Genomic DNA, 23,643 nt, shown 5'->3' on the forward strand with positions numbered 1-23,643 from the left:
CCACGACGACGTTACCACCACGACCGTTACCATGACGACGTTACCACCACGACGTTACCACCACGACGTTACCACCACGACGTTACCACCACGACGTTACCACGACGACGTTACCACCACGACGTTACCACCACGACGTTACCACCACGACGTTACCACCACGACGTTACCACCACGACGTTACCACCACGACGTTACCACCACGACGTTACCACCACGACGTTACCACCACGACGTTACCACCACGACGTTACCACGACGACGTTACCACCACGACGTTACCACCACGACGTTACCACCACGACGTTACCACCACCACGTTACCACCACGACGTTACCACCACGACGTTACCACGACGACGTTACCACCACGACGTTACACCACGACGTTACACGACGACGTTACCACGACGTTACCACCACGACCGTTACCACCACGACGTTACCACGACGACGTTACCACCACGACGTTACCACCAACGACGTTACCACGACGACGTTACCACCACGACGTTACCACGACGACGTTACCACCACGACGTTACCACCACGACGTTACCACCACGACGTTACCACGACGACGTTACCACCACGACGTTACCACCACGACGTTACCACCACGACGTTACCACGACGACGTTACCACGACGTTACCACCACGACCGTTACCACCACGACGTTACCACGACGACGTTACCACCACGACGTTACCACCACGACGTTACCACGACGACGTTACCACCACGACGTTACCACGACGACGTTACCACCACGACGTTACCACCACGACGTTACCACCACGACGTTACCACCACGACGTTACCACGACGACGTTACCACCACGACGTTACCACCACCACGTTACCACCACGACGTTACCACCACGACGTTACCAACACGACCGTTACCACCACGACGTTACCACGACGACGTTACCACGACGACGTTACCACGACGACGTTACCACCACGACGTTACCACCACGACGTTACCACGACGACGTTACCACCACGACGTTACCACCACGACGTTACCACGACGACGTTACCACGACCGTTACCACCACGACGTTACCACGACGACGTTACCACCACGACGTTACCACCACGACGTTACCACCACGACGTTACCACCACGACGTTACCACCACGACGTTACCACGACGCGTTACCACGACGACGTTACCACCACGACGTTACCACCACGACGTTACCACCACGACGTTACCACCACGACGTTACCACGACGACGTTACCACCACGACGTTACCACCACGACGTTACCACCACGACGTTACCACGACGACGTTACCACGACGACGTTACCACCACGACGTTACCACGACGACGTTACCACCACGACGTTACCACCACGACGTTACCACCACGACGTTACCACCACGACGTTACCACCACGACGTTACCACCACGACGTTACCACGACGACGTTACCACCACGACGTTACCACCACCACGTTACCACCACGACGTTACCACCACGACGTTACCAACACGACCGTTACCACCACGACGTTACCACGACGACGTTACCACGACGACGTTACCACGACGACGTTACCACCACGACGTTACCACCACGACGTTACCACGACGACGTTACCACCACGACGTTACCACCACGACGTTACCACGACGACGTTACCACGACCGTTACCACCACGACGTTACCACGACGACGTTACCACCACGACGTTACCACCACGACGTTACCACCACGACGTTACCACCACGACGTTACCACCACGACGTTACCACGACGACGTTACCACGACGACGTTACCACCACGACGTTACCACCACGACGTTACCACCACGACGTTACCACCACGACGTTACCACGACGACGTTACCACCACGACGTTACCACCACGACGTTACCACCACGACGTTACCACGACGACGTTACCACGACGACGTTACCACCACGACGTTACCACGACGACGTTACCACCACGACGTTACCACCACGACGTTACCACCACGACGTTACCACCACGACGTTACCACCACGACGTTACCACCACGACGTTACCACGACGACGACGGCGTTACCACCACGACCGTTACCAACATGACTGTTACCACTATGACCGTTATCACCATCACGATGACCGTTACCACGACGACCGTTACCACGACGACCGTTACCACGACGACCGTTACCACCACGACCGTTACCACGACGACCGTTACCACCACGACCATTACCACCACGACCGTTACCAGGACGACCGTTACCAGGACGACCGTTACCACCAGGACGACCGTTACCACCACGACCGTTATCACGACGACTGTTACCACCACGACCGTTACCATGACGACGTTACCATGACGACAACGTTACCACCCCCACGACCGTTACCACCACGACGTTACCACCATCACGATGACCGTTACCACGACGACCGTTACCACCACGACCGTTACCACCACGACCGTTACCACCATCACGATGACCGTTACCACGACGACCGTTACCACGACGACCGTTACCACCACGACCGTTACCACCACGACCGTTACCACCACGACCGTTACCACGGCGACCGTTACCACCACGACCGTTACCACCACGACCGTTATCACCACGGCGGTTATAGAGATGGTCAAAACACTCGATCCCAGGTGCGCGTTACCTGCCCACACACACTTCAGCCAAATTGAGATGCCAAAACGATATGGCAAGGTCCGCGACCAAGTGGAGAGAGAAATCCATACTATCCATACAGGAAGTAACTTTAAAAAAAAAGAAAATATTTAGCATTTTTTTTCTATTGCAGTTTTGCTCAATAAATGTTCTTAAAATACTTCTGTACTATGTGAAATATTTCCTAGTGATACAAAAATACAGTAATAGCTGCCTAACCAGTATTTTACCCCTTCAGAAGCATTTATATCGAAATTAGAATATAGAATTAACATACCGTGATATAATACCGTTACCGTCTATGCCTCAAATCATACCGTGATATAAATGTTAGTCCATACCGTACAGCCCTATAAAAACCTTTTATTAAATTCGGATTAATGGCGAGAGACTGGAGAGACTATTCATCTATAATAATATCATCTGAATCTGTTCAGATTACTGGTTCGGTAATCTGAACCAATCCACTTCTAACCTGTCCGTGGACACACGCGGTTTCTCTCACATGGCCGCCGGCGTGTCTGTTGGCGCACTGGCCCTCCGCGTCCCTCCTCCTCCTCAGCTCCGCCTCCACCATGTCCGTCTGGCTGCAGATTGGCTCCTCCCCCATCATGTCTCCGCCCATACCCAGATCCCCGCCGGGCACCACCTCCTCCTCCTCCTCCTCCTCCTCCTCGCCGTAGTCCACCATGTCCCCACTCAGGTCCTCGGGGCCGAGCGTGGAGTGGTCGTCGAGGTGGTCGCCGGGGCTGAACTCCACGTCCTCGGAGGCGTTGCTGGGCGGCTGCAGCGGTTGGTGCTGGGAGTAGGAGGAGGCGTAGTCCCGGCCTGCTCCCCTCCCCGTCGTCATGGAGACCGAGAGGGGGGAGTGGTGGTGGTGGTGGCTGCTGGTGTTGTTGTTCTGACCCAGGGTCTGCCACATGGTGGACAGCAGCCCAGGGATCTCTGAGGGAACCAAAGAGAACCATCTCCTTATTGTACTGTCTAACCCCTACCTGCTCCTTAATGACCTGTCTCTGTACCGTCTAACCCCTACCTGCTCCTTAATGACCTGTCTCTGTACTGTCTAACCCCTACCTGCTCCTTAATGACCTGTCTCTGTACTGTCTAACCCCTACCTGCTCCTTAATGACCTGTCTCTGTACTGTCTAACCCCTACCTGCTCCTTAATGACCTGTCTCTGTACCGTCTAACCCCTACCTGCTCCTTAATGACCTGTCTCTGTACTGTCTAACCCCTACCTGCTCCTTAATGACCTGTCTCTGTACTGTCTAACCCCTACCTGCTCCTTAATGACCTGTCTCTGTACTGTCTAACCCCTACCTGCTCCTTAATGACCTGTCTCTGTACTGTCTAACCCCTACCTGCTCCTTAATGACCTGTCTCTGTACTGTCTAACCCCTACCTGCTCCTTAATGACCTGTCTCTGTACTGTCTAACCCCTACCTGCTCCTTAACGACCTGTCTCTGTACTGTCTAACCCCTACCTGCTCCTTAATGACCTGTCTCTGTACTGTCTAACCCCTACCTGCTCCTTAATGACCTGTCTCTGTACTGTCTAACCCCTACCTGCTCCTTAATGACCTGTCTCTGTACCGTCTAACCCCTACCTGCTCCTTAATGACCTGTCTCTGTACCGTCTAACCCCTACCTGCTCCTTAATGACCTGTCTCTGTACTGTCTAACCCCTACCTGCTCCTTAATGACCTGTCTCTGTACCGTCTAACCCCTACCTGCTCCTTAATGACCTGTCTCTGTACTGTCTAACCCCTACCTGCTCCTTAATGACCTGTCTCTGTACTGTCTAACCCCTACCTGCTCCTTAACGACCTGTCTCTGTACTGTCTAACCCCTACCTGCTCCTTAACGACCTGTCTCTGTACTGTCTAACCCCTACCTGCTCCTTAATGACCTGTCTCTGTACTGTCTAACCCCTACCTGCTCCTTAATGACCTGTCTCTGTACTGTCTAACCCCTACCTGCTCCTTAATGACCTGTCTCTGTACTGTCTAACCCCTACCTGCTCCTTAATGACCTGTCTCTGTACTGTCTAACCCCTACCTGCTCCTTAATGACCTGTCTCTGTACTGTCTAACCCCTACCTGCTCCTTAATGACCTGTCTCTGTACTGTCTAACCCCTACCTGCTCCTTAATGACCTGTCTCTGTACTGTCTAACCCCTACCTGCTCCTTAATGACCTGTCTCTGTACTGTCTAACCCCTACCTGCTCCTTAATGACCTGTCTCTGTACTGTCTAACCCCTACCTGCTCCTTAATGACCTGTCTCTGTACTGTCTAACCCCTACCTGCTCCTTAATGACCTGTCTCTGTACTGTCTAACCCCTACCTGCTCCTTAATGACCTGTCTCTGTACTGTCTAACCCCTACCTGCTCCTTAATGACCTGTCTCTGTACTGTCTAACCCCTACCTGCTCCTTAATGACCTGTCTCTGTACTGTCTAACCCCTACCTGCTCCTTAATGACCTGTCTCTGTACTGTCTAACCCCTACCTGCTCCTTAATGACCTGTCTCTGTACCGTCTAACCCCTACCTGCTCCTTAATGACCTGTCTCTGTACTGTCTAACCCCTACCTGCTCCTTAATGACCCGTCTCTCTACGGTCTAACCCCTCCTGCTCCTTATTGTCCTATCTACGTAAGTGGGTTGGAACTATAGCATGGCTGTATTGGTGCATGACAAATGTACACAATATCCACTAAATTAAAATTCATAATATTTCATCATATTCTGCTTTCGTATGTAAACAGCTAACATGCTACACAGCTAAAATACTACACACCTAACATGCTACCCAGCTAACAGCTGACCTGCTACACAGCTAACATGCTAATATGCTACACTGGCGTCAGGCTACACAGCTAACATGCTAATAGCTAATATGCTACACTGGAGTCAGGCTACACAGCTAACATGCTAATAGCTAACACGCTACACTGGCGTCAGGCTACACAGCTAACATGCTAATAGCTAACACGCTACACTGGCGTCAGGCTACACAGCTAACATGCTAATAGCTAACACGCTACACTGGCGTCAGGCTACACAGCTAACATGCTAATAGCTAACACGCTACACTGGCGTCAGGCTACACAGCTAACATGCTAATAGCTAACACGCTACACTGGCGTCAGGCTACACAGCTAACATGCTAATAGCTAACACGCTACACTGGCGTCAGGCTACACAGCTAACATGCTAATAGCTAACACGCTACACTGGCGTCAGGCTACACAGCTAACATGCTACACTGGCGTCAGGCTACACAGCTAACATGCTAATAGCTAACACGCTACACTGGCGTCAGGCTACACAGCTAACATGCTAATAGCTAACACGCTACACTGGCGTCAGGCTACACAGCTAACATGCTAATAGCTAACACGCTACACTGGCGTCACGCTACACAGCTAATAGCTAACATGCTACAGAAGCCCGACGGTGCTGCTGAACGGACCGTTGACCAGCATGGTCCGCAGACGCTGGTTCTCCGCCCCCATCTCCGCCTTCTCCCGCTCCAGGTCCCGGACGCGGGAGCGCAGGAAGGCCAGCTCGGCGGTCTGCGACGAGGACAGCAGGACGCCCGACTCCACCTTCACCATCTGGGTTAGGGTTAGGGGTTAGGGGTTAGGGGTTAGGGGGTTAGGGCACCAGGGAGGTCACTCACCGGCCAATCAGGGCCAACCAGGTATCACTTTCTGACCCATCAGGAAGCAGTTTGTTGACTGTAGTTTTGGTGATTATACAGCGCTTAGCTGCTAGGCAGCGTTGCACTGATATCAGAGGGGAACCTTCAGGGCCTTCTAGGCCTTCAGAGAAGGCCTTAAAAATTGTAAACCAAAAAATATGAGTATTAAATAATATGTGTATATATATATTTTTTTTTAAACGATTTAATTTAATTTAATACAATACATTTAATACATTTTCTCTCATCTATGTTCTAAAGTTAAGTTTACTGTCAAGTTCACATCAGCAATGAAAGGGTTACTGTCCTGAAACGTGTTATCCAATCAGAATCGTCCGTCTCTATCGTAGCCCGGTTAGCTAGCTCATTGATTGGTTAGGACTTCACGAATCTCGGGGAAGGCCAAGCCATGTGTTTTGGTTTGGAGAGTGATGGGAAAATTGACCAATCACGGTTTGATTTTAAGTGGGCGGGACAAAAACAAAAGATCGTAGGCCTTCGTGAAGTCCGAACAGGGGCAGAGTGGTGAGAGCCGTTGAGAGACAGTTAAATGGCGGACGAGAGCGACGTATGGATTTTTGTGCGTATTATGGAGCCGTTTTGGTCCATGTTTGTAAGTCTTTTTCCCCACATGATTATATTTTCATAAGTTGCAACAAACGGGGTCGAAGTGTGTGATTAAAAAGCACCACGGTCTGCTTCCCGTTCACGCATCGCCTCCTTCAGATGCAGAGACTTTGTGTTTATTTGTTTTAAAACATGAAAAATGTAAGAACCGGAGCAGGTCGGACTACTGAAGGCCCAGCTGTAGTGCTCACGGTTCGCCACTGACTGATATAGAACGCTCTGGGGCGGCAGTAGCTCAGGAGGCAGGGCGGGTCGCTGGTCACCTGAAGGTCGCTGGTTCGATCCCCCCAGCTCCTCCTCCTCCTCCTCCTCCTCCTCCTAGCTGTGAGTGGGGAGGTGTCCCCTGAGCGAGACGCCCTCCCCCTGACTGCTCCCTGACCCGCTGGCCGTCGCCCTGAGGGGTCGACTCCGCCGTCGGTGTGTGGATGTGTGAATGAATGGGTGAATGTTAGGCACCCAGAGCACTGCCCGGGGGGGGGGGGGGGGGGGGTCACCCAGAGCACTGCGGGGGGGGGGGGGGGGGTCACCCAGAGCACTGCGGGGGGGGGGGTCACCCAGAGCACTGCCCGGGGGGGGGGTCACCCAGAGCACTGCCCGGGGGGGGGGGGGGTCACCCAGAGCACTGCGGGGGGGGGGGGGGGTCACCCAGAGCACTGCGGGGGCGGGGGGCGGGTCACCCAGAGCCCTGCCGGGGGGCTGGGTCCGCCCAGTTATGGTACATCATACGTCATGGGGTGTGATTCAGTTGAGGGTCACTAAGGCCCTCATTGGACAGTGAGGGTCACTAAGGCTCTCATTGGACAGTGAGGGTCACTAAGGCCCTCATTGGACAGACCTCCAGAAGGAGAAACATTATGCATAACGTAAATGTCATATTTTCCTGTACCGTGACAAATGAATGTGCATTTATAATCCACTAACCACGCGACAGAATACAAATCACTCCAGAAGAAAGACGGCATTGTGTTCATCGATTCGGATCGTCATTACTTGAAAGATGTTTTGTTTTAAAATCATAAAAAAGTATTATTAGATTAATGTAGGTGACAGGAAACACAATATCAGCCCTTAAGAAATCAGGGTTACATTATCACAGCCAATTATGCAGCAATGTATACATCTTGAGGACAGCTGGAGCACAATTATTATTATTAGTAACACTAATAGCAGTAATATTAGTAGTAGTATCATTATTATTATTATCCCACAGTTATTACTGTTATGATTGTTGTTATTATCGTTATTGTCGTTGCTATTGTTACCACACCGATTATCATCATTATAAGGCTTTAATTATCATCCCAGGGCCGTATGGTCATCACACATAACCCAGCTATTATGACCCAGAATGTAGTTCTAGTTCGCCCCCCTTCTCTCGCTGCACCCCGAGAGAGACGAGCCCTCCTGCGCCCACCTCGACCTGCGACTTGACGAACCGAATGTCTGAAATACGGGGACGTCGTACGGGGGGGGGGTCCTCACCCTGTCTCCGATGCACGTCCCGTCGGCCGCCTCGGTCCGGTGGTGTAGGAGACAGCCGTCCAGCCCGCCGGAGCTCTTGCCGTCGGACTGCTGCATGCCTGCCCCGCGACCGGAGAGTCCGATTCAACTTTTATCCCCAATTTATCCGCCGACGGTTTACTGACGGCCCGGAACGCCGCATCGCTTGCTGCGGAAAAAAAATACAAAGAAAAAATGCAAAGAAGTTATTAAAATTCATAAACATATCCATTTCCGGAGGCGTCAGTCTCCCTCTTTCCGGTGTGACGTCAGACTTATCGACATATGTGTTATTCGAGTCTTAAAGATGACTTGGTTTTAATATATATATATTTTTATTATTATTATTATTATGCTATGCGCTGATGGAGGATAATAACCGAACACATCGTGCTTTAGATAATTCAACCGCACACGTTATTCTGTTCAAACGTTGCGCTTCTTTGGTACAAAGGACCTTGCCACCCATAGATGTCAATCCACAAGCACTAATGCGAACTACATCTCCCACAATGCCCGGCGCGACGTCACCGTGTTGACTACAACCGCGGCAAGGACGGCGGGCGACCCTGCTGACCGCCGCTATGCTGGGTACGTAGCGACAGGGGAAGACGTTACGATACGTTACGATACGTTACGATACGTCCGTTCGTCTCTTAACGAATATCGTCTTATATCTTCTGTCTCGAAGAACGCGCAGTGTGTTTGTAACCGGAAGGTTGCTGGTTTGATCCCCGGCTCGAGTGTCGAGGTGCCTTGACACTCGAGTTGACTGCTCTGAGTTGACTGCTCCCGAAGTGGGCTGCACTGACTCGAGCTCAAACCGACTCGAGCTCAAACCGACTCGAGCTCAAACCGACTCGAGCTCAAACCGACTCGAACTCAAACCGACTCGAACTCAAACCGAGCTCAAACGCAGAAATACAATCTGCCAAGGAGACTATGAGTTGTGTAGTCTTCTCTATCCGGTGTCTCATGAAGGCTTGGCCCTGAAGTAACAGATCATATATAGAAGGTTATAGAGTAGAAGAGAGCAGAGTAGTGAATACACATACAACTATATATATATTAGTTAAAATGTCCTTTGTTGAACTACTGTACAGGAAACGTTTTAGTAAAAGACATAAAACGTGAGAGAGAATTAGTAGTACTTTGAGGTGATATTGATGTACTAGTAGTACTGGAGGTGGTATTGATGTACTAGTAGTACTGGAGGTGGTATTGATGTATTAGTAGTACTTGAGGTGGTATTGATGTACTAGTAGTACTGGAGGTGGTATTGATGTACTAGTAGTACTGGAGGTGGTATTGATGTACTAGTAGTACTTGAGGTGGTATTGATCTACTAGTAGTACTTGAGGTGGTATTAGTAGTACTTTGAGGTGGTATTGATGTACTAGTAGTACTGGAGGTGGTATTGATGTATTAGTAGTACTTGAGGTGGTATTGATGTACTAGTAGTACTGGAGGTGGTATTGATGTACTAGTAGTACTGGAGGTGGTATTTATGTACTAGTAGTACTGGAGGTGGTATTAGTAGTACTTTGAGGTGGTATTGATGTACTAGTAGTACTTGAGGTGGTATTAGTAGTACTTTGAGGTGGTATTGATGTACTAGTAGTACTGGAGGTGGTATTAGTAGTACTTTGAGGTGGTATTGATGTACTAGTAGTACTGGAGGTGGTATTAGTAGTACTTTGAGGTGGTATTGATGTACTAGTAGTACTGGAGGTGGTATTAGTAGTACTTTGAGGTGGTATTGATGTACTAGTAGTACTGGAGGTGGTATTGATGTACTAGTAGTACTTGAGGTGGTATTAGTAGTACTTTGAGGTGGTATTGATGTACTAGTAGTACTTGAGGTGGTATTGATGTATTAGTAGTACTTGAGGTGGTATTAGTAGTACTTGAGGTGGTATTAGTAGTACTTGAGGTGGTATTAGTAGTACTGGAGGTGATATTGATGTACTAGTAGTACTTGAGGTGGTATTGATGTACTAGTAGTACTTGAGGTGGTATTAGTAGTACTTTGAGGTGGTATTGATGTACTAGTAGTACTGGAGGTGGTATTGATGTATTAGTAGTACTTGAGGTGGTATTAGTAGTACTTGAGGTGGTATTAGTAGTACTTGAGGTGGTATTGATGTACTAGTAGTACTGGAGGTGGTATTGATGTACTAGTAGTACTTGAGGTGGTATTAGTAGTACTTTGAGGTGGTATTGATGTACTAGTAGTACTTGAGGTGGTATTAGTAGTACTTGAGGTGGTATTGATGTACTAGTAGTACTGGAGGTGGTATTGATGTACTAGTAGTACTGGAGGTGGTATTGATGTACTAGTAGTACTGGAGGTGGTATTGATGTACTAGTAGTACTGGAGGTGGTATTGATGTACTAGTAGTACTGGAGGTGGTATTGATGTACTAGTAGTACTTGAGGTGGTATTAGTAGTACTTTGAGGTGGTATTGATGTACTAGTAGTACTGGAGGTGGTATTGATGTACTAGTAGTACTTGAGGTGGTATTAGTAGTACTTGAGGTGGTATTGATGTACTAGTAGTACTGGAGGTGGTATTGATGTACTAGTAGTACTTGAGGTGGTATTAGTAGTACTTGAGGTGGTATTGATGTACTAGTAGTACTGGAGGTGATATTGATGTACTAGTAGTACTGGAGGTGGTATTGATGTACTAGTAGTACTTGAGGTGGTATTAGTAGTACTTGAGGTGGTATTGATGTACTAGTAGTACTTGAGGTGGTATTGATGTACTAGTAGTACTGGAGGTGGTATTGATGTACTAGTAGTACTTGAGGTGGTATTAGTAGTACTTGAGGTGGTATTGATGTACTAGTAGTACTGGAGGTGGTATTGATGTACTAGTAGTACTTGAGGTGGTATTAGTAGTACTTGAGGTGGTATTGATTGGAGGTGGTATTGATGTACTAGTAGTACTGGAGGTGGTATAGTAGTACTTTGAGGTGGTATTGATGTACTAGTAGTACTGGAGGTGGTATTGATGTACTAGTAGTACTTGAGGTGGTATTAGTAGTACTTTGAGGTGGTATTGATGTACTAGTAGTACTTGAGGTGGTATTAGTAGTACTTTGAGGTGGTATTGATTGTACTAGTAGTACTGGAGGTGGTATTGATTACTAGTAGTACTTGAGGTGGTATTGATGTACTAGTAGTACTGGAGGTGGTATTGATGTACTAGTAGTAGTACTGGAGGTGGTATTGATGTACTAGTAGTACTTGAGGTGGTATTAGTAGTACTTTGAGGTGGTATGATGTACTAGTAGTACTGGAGGTGGTATTGATGTACTAGTAGTACTTGAGGTGGTATTAGTAGTACTTTGAGGTGGTATTGATGTACTAGTAGTACTGGAGGTGGTATTGATGTATTAGTATTTATATATAAAGCCTCTCTCTCCTCAGTGTTTGTTCGTTTTAACGGGGGCCCCGCCGTGCTGCTGGAGGTGGCCGCGGGCTCCAGGTGGGGGGCGCTGAAGGCGCAGGTGGCCCAGCAGCAGGGGGTCCCTGCCGGGCCGCTGAGGCTGCTGTTCGCCGGCCGGGGGAGCTCCAGGACCAGGACACCCTGCAGGTCAGACCCAGTGAGACCCAGTGCCTCCACGGCCCAGGCCCGGTCAGTCAGTCAGATTGAGTCAGTCAGATTGAGTCAGTCAGTCAGTCAGTCAGTCAGTCAGTCAGTCAGATTGAGTCAGTCAGTCAGTCAGTCAGTCAGTCAGTCAGTCAGATTGAGTCAGTCAGTCAGTCAGTCAGTCAGATTGAGTCAGTCAGTCAGTCAGTCAGTCAGATTGAGTCAGTCAGTCAGTCAGTCAGTCAGTCAGATTGAGTCAGTCAGTCAGTCAGTCAGACAGTCAGTCAGATTGAGTCAGTCAGTCAGTCAGTCAGACAGTCAGTCAGATTGAGTCAGTCAGTCAGTCAGTCAGTCATTCAGATTGAGTCAGTCAGTCAGTCAGTCAGTCAGTCAGTCAGTCAGGGTTAGTTAGGGTTAGGGACCCAGAGGTCCTGTTCTGTAATGTTACTGTTTGACCCTTGACCCGAGCAGGCCTACGACCTACCGGAGCAGAGCACCGTCCACGTGGTGCTGCCACGCCCGCACGCTGGGCTCCGCCTCCAGGAGAAGGGGGCGGGGGCAGAGGCTGACCAGGCTGGACCTCCACGCCGAGCGCTCTGGCCTGGCCGTCGCCTTGGAAACCAGCCCTGCCAATCACAGCCTGGCGGAGGACGGAGAAGAGGGAGGAGGAGCAGAAGCTCAGACCACTGGTAGGCGGGGTCGCCCGGGGTTACGGGGTCGGGTGGTGTCGCCGTGGTTACGGTGCCGCCGTGGTTACAGGTTGAGTTACCGGGTTTCTGTCTCCGGGTTACAGGTTGAGTTACCGGGTTCTGTCTCCGGGTTACAGGTTGAGTTACCGGGGTTCTGTCTCCGGGTTACAGGTTGAGTTACCGGGTTCTGTCTCCGGGGTTACAGGTTGAGTTACCGGGTTCTGTCTCCAGGTTACAGGTTGAGTTACCGGGTTCTGTCTCCGGGTTACAGGTTGAGTTACCGGGTTCTGTCTCCGGGTTACAGGTTGAGTTACCGGGTTCTGTCTCCAGGGTTACAGGTTGAGTTACCTGGGTTCTGTCTCCAGGGTTACAGGTTGAGTTACCGGGTTCTGTCTCCAGGTTTACAGGTTGAGTTACCGGGTTCTGTCTCCAGGTTACAGGTTGAGTTACCGGGTTCTGTCTCCGGGGTTACAGGTTGAGTTACCGGGTTCTGTCCTCCGGGTTACAGGTTGAGTTACCGGGTTCTGTCTCCAGGGTTACAGGTTGAGTTACCGGGTTCTGTCTCCGGGTTACAGGTTGAGTTACCGGGTTCTGTCTCCGGGTTACAGGTTGAGTTACCGGGTTCTGTCTCCAGGTTACAGGTTGAGTTACCGGGTTCTGTCTCCGGGTTACAGGTTGAGTTACCGGGTTCTGTCTCCGGGTTACAGGTTGAGTTACCGGGTTCTGTCTCCAGGTTACAGGTTGAGTTACCGGGTTCTGTCTCCGGGTTACAGGTTGAGTTACCGGGTTCTGTCTCCGGGTTACAGGTTGAGTTACCGGGTTCTGTCTCCAGGTTACAGGTTGAGTTACCGGGTTCTGTCTCCAGGTTAACAGGTTGAGTTACCGGGTTCTGTCTCCAGGTTACAGGTTTGAGTTACCGGGTTCTGTCTCCGGGTTACAGGTTGAGTTACCGGGTTCTGTCTCCAGGTTACAGGTTGAGTTACCGGGTTCTGTCTCCGGGTTACAGGTTGAGTTACCGGGTTCTGTCTCCAGGTTACAGGTGAGTTACCGGGTTCTGTCTCCAGGTTACAGGTTGAGGTTACCGGGTTCTGTCTCCGGGTACAGGTTGAGTTACCGGGTTCTGTCTCCGGGTTACAGGTTGAGTTACCGGGTTCTGTCTCCGGGGTTACAGGTTGAGTTACCGGGTTCTGGTCTCCGGGTTACAGGTTGAGTTACCGGGTTCTGTCTCCAGGTTACAGGTTGAGTTACCGGGTTCTGTCTCCGGGTTACAGGTTGAGTTCCGGGTTCTGTCTCCGGGGTTACAGGTTGAGTTACCGGGTTCTGTCTCCGGGTTACAGGTTGAGTTACCGGGTTCTGTCTCCAGGTTACAGGTTGAGTTACCGGGTTCTGTCTCCAGGTTACAGGTTGAGTTACCGGGTTCTGTCTCCAGGTTACAGGTTGAGTTACCGGGTTCTGTCTCCAGGTTACAGGTTGAGTTACCGGGTTCTGTCTCCAGGTTACAGGTTGAGTTACCGGGTTCTGTCTCCAGGTTACAGGTTGAGTTACCGGGTTCTGTCTCCAGGTTACAGGTTGAGTTACCGGGTTCTGTCTCCGGGTTACAGGTTGAGTTACCGGGTTCTGTCTCCAGGTTACAGGTTGAGTTACCGGGTTCTGTCTCCAGGTTACAGGTTGAGTTACCGGGTTCTGTCTCCAGGTTACAGGACGTTCTACGTGTTCTGTAAGAGTGTGTGTGCGGCCGTCCGACCGGGCAAGCTGCGGGTCCGCTGTGGAGCGTGTCGACAGAGTACTCTGACGCTGAGCCGGGTAAAACCACAATACTACTACCAGCAATACCACCTCCAGTACTACTAGTACCACCTCAAGTACTACTAATACCACCTCAAGTACTACTAGTACATCAATACCACCTCCAGTACTACTAGTACATCAATACCACCTCCAGTACTACTAGTACCACCTCAAGTACTACTAATACCACCTCAAGTACTACTAGTACATCAATACCACCTCCAGTACTACTAGTACATCAATACCACCTCCAGTACTACTAGTACCACCTCAAGTACTACTAATACCACCTCAAGTACTACTAGTACATCAATACCACCTCCAGTACTACTAGTACATCAATATCACCTCAAGTACTACTAATACCACCTCCAGTACTACTAATACCACCTCAAGTACTACTAGTACATCAATACCACCTCCAGTACTACTAGTACATCAATACCACCTCCAGTACTACTAATACCACCTCAAGTACTACTAGTACATCAATACCACCTCCAGTACTACTAGTACCTCAATACCACCTCCAGTACTACTAGTACATCAATACCACCTCCAGTACTACTAGTACATCAATACCACCTCAAGTACTACTAATACCACCTCAAGTACTACTAGTACATCAATACCACCTCAAGTACTACTAGTACATCAATACCACCTCAAGTACTACTAGTACCACCTCAAGTACTACTAATACCACCTCAAGTACTACTAGTACATCAATATCACCTCAAGTACTACTAATACCACCTCCAGTACTACTAATACCACCTCAAGTACTACTAGTACATACAATATCTATTAAAAGGGTCTCTCTCTCTCTCTCGATCTCTCTCTCTCTTTTCTTTCTCGCTCTTTCTCTCTCTCTCTCTCTTTCTCTCTCTCTCTCGATCTCTCTCTCTTTTTCTCTCTCGCTCTTTCTCTCTCTCTCTCTCTTTCTCTCTCTCTCTCTCTCTCTCTCTCTCTCTCTCTCTCTCTCTCTCTCTCTCTCTCTCTCTCTCTCTCTCTCTCTCTCTCTCTCTCTCTCTCTCTCTCTCTCTCTCAGGGTCCATCATGCTGGGACGACGTGCTGGTCCCGGGACGTATCCATGGCGTCTGTCAGTCGGAGGGTTGCCCTGGCAACGTGGCGGTGAGAGGCGTGATAAGTGAACTCAACAGATCCATGGGTTTGGCGTCCAGTATCAGCTAGCCGGAGGAGCTAGCAGGAGGAGCTAGCCGGAGGAGCTAGCCGGAGGAGCTAGCAGGAGGAGCTAGCAGGAGGAGCTAGCCGTAGGAGCTAGCCGGAGGAGCTAGCAGGAGGAGCTAGCCGGAGGAGCTAGCCGGAGGAGCTAGCAGGAGGAGCTAGCCGTAGGAGCTAGCCGGAGGAGCTAGCAGGAGGAGCTAGCCGGAGGAGCTAGCAGGAGGAGCTAGCCGTAGGAGCTAGCCGAAGGAGCTAGCTCCTCTTTATTGTTATTGAAGATCAGCTTTCAGCGCGTTAGTGAGTGAATTTACCTGTGACTGAGTGAGGAGCTGTGAGTGAGTGAGTGAGTGAGGAGCTGTGAGTGAGTGACTGAGTGATGAGCTGTGAGTGAGTGAGTTTACCTGTGAGTGAGTTTACCTGTGAGTGAGTGAGTGAGTGAGTGAGGAGCTGTGAGTGAGTGAGTTTAGCTGTGAGTGAGTGAGTGAGGAGCTGTGAGTGAGTGAGTTTACCTGAATTGAGTGATGATGATGATGAGGATGATGAAGAGGAGTGTGTGCAGGAGTTCTACCTGAAGTGATGATGATGATGATGATGATGATGAGGAGGAGGAGTGTGTTCAGGAGTTCTACCTGAAGTGATGATGATGATGATGATGATGAGGAGGAGGAGTGTGTTCAGGAGTTCTACCTGAAGTGATGATGATGATGATGATGATGATGATGAGGAGGAGGAGTGTGTTCAGGAGTTCTACCTGAAGTGATGATGATGATGATGATGATGATCATGAGGAGGAGGAGTGTGTTCAGGAGTTCTACCTGAAGTGCGCCCTTCATCCTACGGCTGAGGAAGACGTGTCTGTGGCGCTGCCGCTCTTCATCACCAACCACAGAGAGGTGGCCTGCATGGCCTGCACCCACGTGCTGTGAGCACACACACACACACACACACACACACACACACACACACACACACACACACACACACACACACACACACACACACACACACACACACACACACACTCTGTCTCCTTGTTTCATACCACCGTCAAAATGTGAAGATATTTAAAATGCTGATGTAGACACAATGCCCAACTCACTGTCGACCTGCCTGCCTGTCTGTCTGTCTCTACTATCTGTCTGTCTCTCTCCCTGTCTGTCTCTCTCCCTGTCTGTCCGTCTGTCTCTACTATCTGTCTGTCTCTCTCCCTGTCTGTCCGTCTGTCTCTACTATCTGTCTGTCTCTCTCCCTGTCTGTCTGTCTCTACTATCTGTCTGTCTCTACTATCTGTCTGTCTCTCTCCCTGTCTGTCTGTCTCTACTATCTGTCTGTCTCTACTATCTGTCTGTCTCTCTCCCTGTCTGTCCGTCTGTCTCTACCATCTGTCTGTCTCTCTCCCTGTCTGTCCATCTGTCTCTACCATCTGTCTGTCTCTCTCCCTGTCTGTCTCTCTCCCTGTCCGTCTGTCTCTACTATCTGTCTGTCTCTCTCCCTGTCTGTCCGTCTGTCCAGGAGTCCGGTCCTGGTGTTCCAGTGCGCCGACCGTCATGTTATCTGTCTGGACTGTTTCCGTGGTTACTGCCTCACCAGACTGAACGACAGACAGTTCATCCACCACCCCTCGGTTGGCTACTCACTGCCATGTGCAGGTAAGGAGCTACAGACAGACAGACAGGCATGACGACACACACATAGGATTGACAGAGAGATGGGACGGACAGAGGTACGTTGACATGATGCAGACTGAAGAGTGTTGGCCTATAGGCTTCTAGAGCGCTGGGGGACGTCGTGTTTAATAGATCCAGAAGGTTACTACCGCTCTGAGTGACCTGCTCCACCCCAACAGAACTGACTGATTATGTCACATTACGTCACATTATGTCACATTATGTCATATTATGTCACATTATGTCACATTATGTCACATTACGTCACATTACGTCACATTACGTCACACTATGTCACACTATGTCACATTACGTCACATTACGTCACATTACGTCACATTACGTCATATTATGTCACATTATGTCACATTATGTCATATGTCACATTATGTCACGTTATGTCACACTATGTCACACTGTCACATTACATCACATTACGTGACATTACGTCACACTATGTCACATTATGTCACATTATGTCACATTATGTCATATTATGTCATATTATGTCACATGTCATATTACGTCACATTATGTCACACTATGTCACATTATGTCACATTATTTCACATGTCATATTATGTAATATTATGTCACATTATGTCACATTATGTCACATTATGTCATTTAAAATGAGGCTTTGGGTAAAGTTGCCTCAATTACTGCCAGGAAACTGGAAACAGGAAACTTATTAGGTCAAAGTGTTCATACGTGTGTGTGTGTGTGTGTGTGTGTGTGTGTGTGTGTGTGTGTGTGTGTGTGTGTGTGTGTGTGTGTGTGTGTGTGTGTGTGTGTGTGTGTGTGTGTGTGTGTGTGTGTGTGTGTGTGTGTGTGTGTGCGCGCACAGCTGGGTGTCCAGACTCTCTTATTAAGGAGCTTCATCATTTCAGGGTCCTCGGGAATGAGCAGGTGACACACACACTACTCTAAACACACACACACACACTACTCTAAACACACACACACACACATGCATTAGTGTTCTTATTATACAGTATGTTTTGTTTTTGTTGAACCATATTGTTGACTGCCTCCCAGTATATGCGTTACCATGGATACGGGGCAGAGGAGTGTCTGCTGCAGATGGGCGGGGTCTTGTGTCCGAGGGCAGCCTGTGGGGCGGGGCTTATCCCTGAAGCCCCGCCCACCCAGAGGGTGGAGTGTGAGAAGATCAACGGGCTGGGCTGTGGGGTAAGCACACACACACACACACACACACACACACACACACACACACACACACACACACACACACACACACACACACACACACACACACACACAGATACACACACACACACGCACCCGCGCACGCACAGATACATGCACACGCACACTCGCGCGCACACACACACACACACACACACACACACACACACACACACACACACACACACACTAGACACTACACACACACACACACACTAGACACTACACACACACACACACACTCACAGATACACGCTAGATACCACACACACACACACACACACACACACACACACACACACACACACACACACACACACACACACACACTAGATACTATACACACACTCACTACACACACACTACACACTACACACATACACACTAGATACTACACACACATACACACATACTATACACACACCACATGCAAAATACGAAACACTAAATACATCACACATACACACTAAATACTACACACATATTTATTAATAATATACTAGACACTAAACCCTACACACATACTACTATACATGCATAGATAATACTGATGGATAATGCATAATACCCACTAAGCAGGGGAGGTTGTTGACTAATAAGGTGTGTGTGTGTGTGTGTGTGTGTGTGTGTGTAGTTTGTCTTCTGTCGAGACTGTAAGGAAGAGTTCCATGAAGGGGAGTGTCATATGACAGCTTCCGGCTCTGGGGGCGGAGCTACACCGGTGAGTGACAGGCTATTGGCTGAAGTCTCATTCCATCAGGTTTTATAAACAGTTCGGAGTGAATTGGATTAATCAATATTGCACTCCAAATGGAGGATCAGTGGTACTGTAGTATCAGTAGTACTACAGATCAGTAGTACTTTGCTAATCCAGAATGGAAAGTGAGCGTTTCACAGCAGGAAGTACAGGACAGTTATATAATTAAATCAAATGAAACAAATGTTTTACATCAGAATGGAACTGAGAAATATACAGAAGATACAAATATGCGTAGAGTGAGAGGGAGTGAGCTAGGAATGTGTGCAGAGTGAGAGGGAGTGAGCTTGGGTAAAGGCTCTCTCTCTCTCTCTCTCTCTCTCTCTCTCTCTCTCTCTCTCTCTCTCTCTCTCTCTCTCCCTCTCGCTCTCTCTCTCTCTCTCTCTCTCTCTCTCTCTCTCTCTCTCTCTCTCAGTGTGTGGTGGTGGACGAGGGCGCCCTCCAGAGGAGCCGGTGGGAACTGGCGTCTCGCGACACCATCAGAGAGACCACCCGACCCTGTCCTCGGTGCAGGGTCCCGGTGGAGAAGAACGGTAACGCACGCAACGCAACGCAACGCAACTCATAAAGTGTGTGTGTGTGTCAGGGATGGAAATTAACACCCGCCACACGCCATTTGCAGGTGGATTTGTATGGTGGCGGGTGAATTGTGTCACTTCACCCGCCACTGTGTCGGGTAATACTTTCCAATACGTCGTAACTAATTCATTCACTTTTCAACCGTTAACCTTCATTCAAAAATGTCACTAATCTACAGACTTGTATATTCAATAATATCCAAACGAAATGTCGATAGCATTTATATTAGTGGTGGGCCGTTATCGGCGTTAACGTGCTGCGTTAACGCGAGACTCTTATCGGGCGATAAAAAAAATATCGCCGTTAATCTATTCTCAAAGTTGAACTAACCCGAAGCTGAGTAGGCTATTTAATAAAATATGCTGTCCATCATCGCGCCATATGCTGGAGACAATGTAGCAATGATAATAGAAACAACTTGGGTGAGCGATGACACTCCTCCGAGCTGCCCGCCTTGGTACGGCGGTAGGCGGACGCGTACCAGCCGTCTGCCGCCAACGCCGCCCCCACCGCCGCCCCGGCTGCCGCTGCTGCCGCGACGCGCACCGGGGACGAGCGTCCCGTGGACCTGTAGCGAGAGCGCGTCCCGGCGCCGTTATATTTTCCCGCGTTTGAGTTTGTGGTAGTAAGCGTGTAGTAAGTTATACTAGAGTTTGTGATGCATTTTGGAAACAGGAGATGAGCCCCTGGTCTAATGCGCCACCTGGCTTGAGAAACCCGTTCTCAAAGACTTACTTTTAGTCATTATTTAGGTAGCACACACATATTATGAATGCCTTCGGCAAAATTCTAATGAGCCATTTTAATCTAGATTAATCTAGATTAATTCCAAAAAAATTAATCTATGCTCACCACTAATTTATATTCATTCAGAATCACAGTCTAACGGAGTCCTTTTCAGTTGACTTCACGTTGACACTCGAGCGAGGGGACGTTCAGCAGTGTTGCCAGATTGGGCTGCTTTTTGAGGATCAGACAGTGTTGCCAGATTGGGCTACCTTTTGAGGACGTTCAGACGGTGTTGCCAGATAGGGCTGCTTTTTGAGGACGTTCAGCAGTGTTGCCAGATTGAGCTACTTTTTGAGGACTTTCAGACAGGGTTGCCAGATTGGGCTGTTTTTCCAGCCCTATTGTGCTACTTTTAATCACAAAAAACACTTCTTATCTATTGTTACTATTATATTGTTTAAAATGTATGCATATCCATCAAAAAAATATAGCGTATAAAAAGTGTCTGGTAAAAAAGATGAGTGGCTGGTAGATTTTTCTACCAGCCACAGTGGCTGGTGGGCAAAAAAGTTAATTTCCATCTCTGGTGTGTGTGTTCCAGGAGTAACACACACACACACACACTAAAGTGTGTGTGTGTGTGTGTTCCAGGAGGTTGTATGCACATGGTGTGTCCCAGGGCGCAGTGTTCCAATGAGTGGTGCTGGGTCTGCTCGGTGCCCTGGAACAGAGACTGCATGGCCAACCATTGGTTTGGGTGAAACATTAGGACACGCCCACAAGTCAGCCACCTCTCAGAAGAGAAGACACGCCCCCCCCAACGATGATCAGACACGCCTCCGGCTGTGGAAGGACACGTCTTCAACTGTGACAGGACACGCCTCCGATTGTGATAAGACACGCCTCCGACACTGACAGGACACGCCTCCGACACTGACAGGACACGCCTCCGACACTGACAGGACACGCCTCCAACACTGACAGGACACGCCTCCGACACTGACAGGACACGCCTCCAACACTGACAGGACACGCCTCCGACACTGACAGGACACGCCTCCAACACTGACAGGACACGCCTCCGACACTGACAGGACACGCCTCCAACACTGACAGGACACGCCTCCGACACTGACAGGACACGCCTCCAACACTGACAGGACACGCCTCCAACACTGACAGGACACGCCTCCAACACTGACAGGACACGCCCCCTACAGACCCAGGCTACTACAGACTACTGTTCCAGGTCCTGTTCCAGGCTGTGTTCAGGGTCCTGTTCCAGGCTGTTTTCAGGTCCTGTTCCAGGTCCTGTTCCAGGCTGTGTTCCAGGTCCTGTTCCAGGCCGTGTTCCAGGCTGTGTTCCAGGCTGGGTTCCAGGTCCTGTTCCAGGCTGTGTTCAGGGTCCTGTTCCAGGTCCTGGGTTCCAGGCTGTGTTCCAGGTCCTGTTCCAGGCTGTGTTCAGGGTCCTGTTCCAGGTCCTGTTCCAGGCTGTGTTCCAGGCTGTGTTCAGGGTCCTGTTCCAGGTCCTGTTCCAGGCTGTGTTCCAGGTCCTGTTCCAGGCTGTGTTCAGGGTCCTGTTCCAGGCTGTGTTCCAGGCTGTGTTCCAGGCTGTGTTCCAGGCTGTGTTCAGTGTCTAACCGGGGTTTTAAAACTAGCTTCAGAGCAGTGAATAAGATAATCGTTTATCCTCAATGTGACTCTTTTTGGTGTTCAAACACATATAGAAACATACAATCTTACGACATGTGGGGATCATTAAGTTAAGGAGTTAATTCCCGTGACATGAGTGTGTGTAGAACCTAGTACCTAGTGGTCTACCTAGGGACTCAACTCAGACTCAACTTGATCAACAGGGACTCAACTCGGACTCAACTTGATCAACAGGGACTCAACTCGGACTCAACTTGATCAACAGGGACTCAACTCGGACTCGACTCGTGTGAGCAGTGGACTCGACTTGAACACTGGAGACTGGAACCAGACTTGGAGTCAAGGCACAGTGACTTGACTACAACACTGATATGCGTTGATGAATAAAAGTTGAGATTGTTACTATAAACATCCTTACTGTACCATATATCGTTGTTTCTCTTTCTTCTCACAAATAAAAACTTTTTTTTTTATATTGTTGAGATATTCGATTGATTGCAGATTGTAGCTCATAAATAGTAATATAGTATATATATATAGTATAAATATAGTAATAGTATTGATATTTTTGGATTGGCAGGGCTGAGCATCTGGGCGTATCCACCAGTAGGCGCATTCGCTTCAACTCCCCAGCACCCCAGAGAAAGCAAGAATCGCTCTAAAAAACAATCCTGTACTCCATACACCGCTCAGTCCCAGGTATTGTTATCGGGGTGTGGGGGGGGGGGGGGGTAAAACCCTGGGGAGGCCTCGCGTAAGAGGATTTGAAACTTGGGCTCTAACCCCAAACTAACTGTCAGGGTTAGAGCAGGTGCTCAAATAAATCTGTCAACTGATGGGATTGGGTGTCTGGATTCAGGATGGGGTTCAGTGTCTGGGGCCGATCACATCGTTAGGGTTAGGTGTCTGGACTCGGGTTAGGGTTAGGTGTCTGGGTTAGGGTTAGGGTTAGGTGTCTGGGTTAGGGTTAGGTGTCTGGACTCTGGTTAGGGTTAGGTGTCTGGGTTAGGTTTTTGTATGTGATTCTGTTTTGTAGGTCCATGACCCTGGGTGCACTGGCACACCATCTCCCAATGCTTTTATTTTTTTTTTTATTTTATTTTTTTTATATAGACGTGTATAAAAGTATAAAATGTTTTTTCATTTTTCTGTTTAAAAAAAACGGAATAAAAACAGGGGAAGAGAAGGGGGAGCAGGAGGAGCAGGAGGAGCAGCAGCTGGGGTCTGAGGAGGCGCGGAGCAAAAGTAAGGTGAGTATTTTTGTTGTTTTTGTGAAATGAAT

At 49.2% G+C, this 23,643-nt stretch overlaps 1 protein-coding gene and 1 pseudogene across 2 annotated transcripts in view; one reads left to right on the top strand and one right to left on the bottom strand.

Annotated features, from left to right (window-relative positions):
• Positions 1–8,658, bottom strand: part of LOC311350095 — a 9,774-nt pseudogene extending 1,116 nt beyond the window's left edge. Inside the window, exons 1-3 of the transcript XR_014684148.1 lie at positions 8,488–8,658; positions 6,148–6,292; positions 3,139–3,615 (exon numbers count right to left, since the gene is read on the bottom strand). The product of XR_014684148.1 is annotated as an uncharacterized misc_RNA (transcript). The remainder of the gene's footprint in view (positions 1–3,138; positions 3,616–6,147; positions 6,293–8,487) is intronic.
• A 141-nt stretch (positions 8,659–8,799) lies between these two features.
• On the top strand, positions 8,800–22,834 carry LOC311350468 (E3 ubiquitin-protein ligase parkin-like). The gene is given in 14 exon segments (XM_084470489.1): positions 8,800–9,096; positions 11,942–12,078; positions 12,081–12,107; positions 12,576–12,659; positions 12,661–12,793; positions 14,487–14,596; positions 15,633–15,716; positions 16,574–16,689; positions 17,280–17,416; positions 18,282–18,343; positions 18,473–18,625; positions 19,278–19,364; positions 19,816–19,933; positions 21,360–22,834. Coding segments are annotated over 14 exon segments (1,365 nt in total). The 5' UTR covers positions 8,800–9,089; the 3' UTR covers positions 21,470–22,834.
• The last annotated feature ends 809 nt before the right edge of the window (positions 22,835–23,643 follow it).

The sequence above is a fragment of the Micromesistius poutassou genome, assembly GCF_964030765.1.
Source record: "Micromesistius poutassou genome assembly, chromosome: 7".
NCBI lineage: Eukaryota > Metazoa > Chordata > Actinopteri > Gadiformes > Gadidae > Micromesistius > Micromesistius poutassou.